Genomic DNA, 5,269 nt, shown 5'->3' with positions numbered 1-5,269 from the left:
TGGGCACACAGCCGGAGGAGAAGCTGAGAACAGATACCACCTTTGATTTGCTCCTTCCCAGACCTCGCAGAATGACGGAATGAAAGTTGGCGCCGAACTCTCGCAAATAGGCAAACAATCACGACCAGAGCGGAAGCCGGAAACCGTTCGGAGAAATAAAGATCGGCACTAATTCTCCGAACGTTCGGAGAAATAGTCACTTCGTATAAATAATTACCCCAGCATACCATAGTACTAGATCTAGAATAGAATGAGCACACAAGTAACATTTTTGGCTTCACAAGAAGCATGCAGTGGAGGCAGCTGATTAAACACTCAAACTCAAACACTTCACACTTCACTGACAGAATCTTTCACTGTCTGAAGCCGGGCACCCATCATTAATGCCATCATTCCCACCTGGGTGGAGTGAGGAAAATTCCTGTAAATTAGTGTAAAATTAAAGGGAGTGTATACAGCCCCGGTAACTGGGAACAAAGTCACAAAGTATACAGACAAAAAATCTACAAGAGTCACTCTCCCTCTATTCTTTTGTCACCAAATACAAAACTAAGCCACTAAGCCAAAAAAAGCGTCTCATACCTTGCAGCTTGCTTGTTGAATGTTGATAGTGGTTTGTCAATGTCAGATATTTCCAAGCGATAATGATTCAAATCAAGAAACAAGAGCACAAAATTGCTATTTTAGAACCATAGAGTAGGCAGTACTGTTGAGAGATAGAGTCCCCTTCCCCATGTTCTGGAAATTATTTTCTAGACCTTGTATGAGTAAATGTTTTATTGGAATATCTACTAGACCTACCTACAAAACCTCCTTGATTTAAGGCAGCGACAAATGGCAGCCAAATTGGCATTTGACAATCTTTGGAACTGAAAGTTTTTAAAGCCTAGTTGAAATTACTTCACAGTGGCGTCCCTTGATACCGAAACCATTGACCTGTATAAATAATGCACCCTAAGCCCACTGACCCCCTAAACTTCCAATCCCAAACTGATTCAGTAAGCTTCCGCCTTCTGCTGGCAGTCATAAGAGCACGGGGAGAGAGAGAGAGAGAGAGAGAGAGAGAGAGAGAGAGAGGGGGGGAGGGAGGGAGAGAGAGATTTGTGATCTCGACAATGACAATATCTTTTTTCATCTTAAAATTGCAGGGTTAAAATAAACCATGTCAAAGTCCTTAATTCCTTCCACTTGGCTCTTAGTACTTTATAGTAGCGATATATTGGTCATCATCAGACATGACAAACTATCATTCGCCTATTGAAAGAGGTCTACATCTACAAGCAAAACCTATTTAAATCTGATACGGTGTTTGCATGATGCCTCGATCTACGCTGCCGGTTCAAAATTAAAAAGAAAAAGAAAGCTCGGAATTTCGGGGGAAAGCCAAAATATGGTGTAGGCCTATTGAAAAAGATGGAACGCAATACAAAGCTTTATTATGTTATAATAGGTATCATTATTGGCCTTACTTTTTCTTTTCTATTCTCTATTTTCTCTATTTTCCATTTGCCTGCCAGGAATGCTTGCATAACGGTTTCGATTGTTATTTCTTTTTGCCCCCTTTTCGATACCCGTACCTCGGGACGAATGCGATTTAATGTATACCAAAGGTCTGTGTGTTTTCCTCTTCATCAACCGCAAACCTTGATCTGTCAGGCAATCTTCGTAACACTCCTTTCCTGTTTGGAGGGCTCGTATTGGTCACTAAGTGAATGTTAAGTATAGAAATACTTGTTATTACCAGGTTCACATCTTCTTTCTACTTTAATATGCTCTGAAAAAGGTGCAAAGTACTCAAACATTAAAGGGTTCCTGATCTGAACTTCGAACTCTGACCTAGCTTGACACATGACATGACCTAGTTATGTAACAAGAGATTTTGTTTCGATTGCTCTGGGTATGTTTATGCTTTAAGCAGGTCTTACGTAGATCTATCGCGGGTGCCCGGGTGGAGGTGTTTGTCAGACTCTCAGTGGATGCTTTTTCTGTGCTGAAAAAATGGAGGATCAAGTCAGAGGGAAGGAAATATGGAAGCACAACATTACAGAACCCAACTATGGTTGTCATGTTGTGGCAGTGTCATGTTTTTCCTTCTTCTTGGTATCGAAACTCGTTGTTTTCCTCACACCACTTGTTGCTCAAACTGAGAAGTCTTCATGGAAGTGGAAGAACATCTCGGTGTCGTTCATTCATTCCGTTTTGAGCAGCATTTGGGCCTTCTTGTGGTAAGTTTCTTTAATGATAAACTTTGGTTCTGAGAAAAACACACACAAAAAATCTGTGTTTGTAAACATGACATGTGACTCGTCATTTTTTGTGTGTGTGACATGCAGTGACAGGCTGTCCATCCATTCTCATCGATGTGCCAAGGCCAAGGCAGAGATTTTTTTTCATCTTGATTTCAGTTTATAGGCAGGGTTGGATTTACAATCTAGACTAGATCTACAATCTAGATCTAGATCTAGATTATCTAGAATCTAGCACGTAAAAAGCAAACGGAATCAGTTCTTGGCACAAATGCAAAGCAGGTCAAGCTGTGGTTGCATGAGAGAAGTCATGAGATTTGATAGGAAGTGTCTCCCGAGACCAGGGAAATTTTCTGCGTGTGCGCATGCTCAAACCCCGAGTCCAACTTTCTTTCCTTTCAATTTTCGACTTCAAGATGGCGGCCCCCATCTCCGTAGGGCAGTATTTCGACTCTTTTGATGATTTTATGGCCGTCTTGACGTCGAGGAAAGCCGAAAGCAACGAGCATCTAGTGGTAGGGAAGTCCAGTTTGACAGTGAGGGCTGCAAATTCAAAACTGTTCAGGCAACTTTCGTTACAAAGAGGATTTGAAGTACACCCACGTCACCTTCAGGTGTGTCCACGAAGGCAAGTTCTCTTTAGAGACAATAGACCACACCAGACCACGATCATAACAATAGACCACACCAGACCACGATCCTGGTCTCTTTAGAGACAATAGGCCACACCAGACCACGATCCTGGTCTCTTTAGAGACAATAGGCCACACCAGACCACGATCATAACAATAGACCACACGAGACCACGATCCTGGTCTCTTTAGAGACAATAGGCCACACCAGACCACGATCCTGGTCTCTTTAGAGACAATAGACCACACCAGACCACGATCATAACAATAGACCACACCAGACCACGATCCTGGTCTCTTTAGAGACAATAGACCACACCAGACCACGATCATAACAATAGACCACACCAGACCACGATCCTGGTCTCTTTAGAGACAATAGGCCACACCAGACCACGATCATAACAATAGGCCACACCAGACCACGATCCTGGTCTCTTTAGAGACAATAGGCCACACCAGACCACGATCCTGGTCTCTTTAGAGACAATAGACCACACCAGACCACGATCCTGGTCTCTTTAGAGACAATAGACCACACCAGACCACGATCCTGGTCTCTTTAGAGACAATAGACCACACCAGACCACGATCCTGGTCTCTTTAGAGACAATAGGCCACACCAGACCACGATCCTGGTCTCTTTAGAGACAATAGGCCACACCAGACCACGATCCTGGTCTCTTTAGAGACAATAGGCCACACCAGACCACGATCATAACAATAGACCACACCAGACCACGATCCTGGTCTCTTTAGAGACAATAGGCCACACCAGACCACGATCCTGGTCTCTTTAGAGACAATAGACCACACCAGACCACGATCATAACAATAGACCACACCAGACCACGATCCTGGTCTCTTTAGAGACAATAGACCACACCAGACCAGGATCCTGGTCTCTCTAGACTCACAGGCTAGACAGACCAGGATCCTGGTCTCTCTAGACTCACAGGCTAGACAGACCAGGATCCTGGTCTCTCTAGCCTCTTCCTTTAATTTTTGAATTAAAAAAAAAAAAGTTTAGAATCTGTAGGCTGCGCACAGTTCAGAATCTGGTTGCCTTGAGGTTAAGGTGTTCACCTCTCATTCAAAGGTCCCGGGTTCGAATCGGGGTAGCGACAGAAATTTTTTCTTCTCTAAATTGTCTCCTTTCACCTCCTTTCCAGCTCTCTTGCAATGTTCTGTTGTCTGCTTTCGTCTCCACTTTTTTTCCCCACTCCCCCACCTCCTTAGCCCCCTATTGGGCTCTTGACTCTTTCTGCAGTCTTTCTACTGCTACTCCTTGGCTCCTTCTTACTGTGTGCTGTCTTTCAGCCACACCCCTGATCTTTTGGTCGGAAAGATCCACACCTTGACATCTCGGACAAGGGCGTAAAATCTTGGAGGTCCGATGTGCAAATTGCGTGCGTTAAAGATCCCTTGGTGGTCTAAAATCGATAAGAAGTAGGCTTCGCCGGCCACCTGGGCAAAATTCAAAATTTTCTAGCAATTGAAAATGTTCGGTGTGTCCCGCACGCTCTTATATATATAGATATGACTTTATGCAGTTGCGAGCACCATAAAACTTTCCAAAACAGCAACAAACCACCGCTCAGTTCAGGCGTAAAAGTTGAAATGGGAAAAGTGAGAATCCCAAGTTATATTTTATCATATTCCATGAATAATTTAATTAATAATAGTTTATTCTATGAAGCTGGAAGAACCCCCCCCAAAACTATCTCTATAAGGCCCTACGTCTGTAGTCTGGTTAAAAAGAACACAATGAATATATGTATTATATAATAATGTATTGATTTTTTAATATTATAAAGGGGGCTCTCGTGGCCTAGAGGTTAAGGTGTTGGCCTCTCATTCAAAGGTCCCGGGTTCGTATCCGGGTAGCGACCAAAAAATTTTCTTCTCTAAAATTGTCTCCTTTCACCTCCTTTCCTGCTCTCTAGCAATGTTCTTTTGTCTGCTTTCATTTCCACTTTCTGCCCCTCACCTCCTTTGCCCCCTCCTCTGGGCTCCTGACTCTTTCTGCAGCCTTTCTACTGTTACTCCTTGGCTCCTTCTTACTGCTGTCTTTCTGCCACACCCCTGATCTTCTGGTAGGAAAGAACTACACCTAGCCTTCTCGGACAAGGGCGAAAAATCTCGGAGGGCCCGTGTGCAAGTTGCGCACGTTAAAGATCCCTTGGTGGTCTAAAATCGATAAGAGTAGGCTTAGGCCGCCACCCGGGCAAAATTCAAAATTTCCTACCAACTGAAAATATTAGGTGTGTCCCGCGCGCTCATATGACCTTATGCAGTTGCGAGCGCCGTAAAACACTTTACAAAAACAAAATATTATAATTATTATATAAACTGATGGCTTTGATATATGAAATATAGTTATGTAACAGG

General features: G+C 43.4%; 2 protein-coding genes across 3 annotated transcripts in view; one reads left to right on the top strand and one right to left on the bottom strand.

Annotated features, from left to right (window-relative positions):
- The window catches only part of LOC101850508 (INO80 complex subunit B), a gene marked incomplete at its 3' end in the record, with an annotated part of 12,359 nt that extends 11,743 nt beyond the window's left edge, over nt 1-616 (bottom strand). The window contains 1 exon segment of one of the 2 annotated variants that reach the window (XM_035972129.1): nt 583-616. 2 annotated transcript variants of the gene reach the window in all.
- Nucleotides 617-1,586: 970 nt separating this feature from the next.
- Nucleotides 1,587-5,269, top strand: part of LOC101850278 (TLC domain-containing protein 2) — a gene marked incomplete at its 3' end in the record, with an annotated part of 18,344 nt that continues 14,661 nt past the window's right edge. Inside the window, 1 exon segment of the mRNA XM_013087416.1 lies at nt 1,587-2,225. Within this exon segment, the coding sequence (XP_012942870.1) occupies nt 1,999-2,225 (227 nt within the window).

The sequence above is a fragment of the Aplysia californica genome, unplaced genomic scaffold (assembly GCF_000002075.1).
Source record: "Aplysia californica isolate F4 #8 unplaced genomic scaffold, AplCal3.0 scaffold00586, whole genome shotgun sequence".
Lineage (NCBI taxonomy): Eukaryota > Metazoa > Mollusca > Gastropoda > Aplysiida > Aplysiidae > Aplysia > Aplysia californica.
The sequence above is the reverse complement of the archived record's forward strand: the minus strand, read 5'-3'. Positions and strand labels throughout refer to the sequence as shown.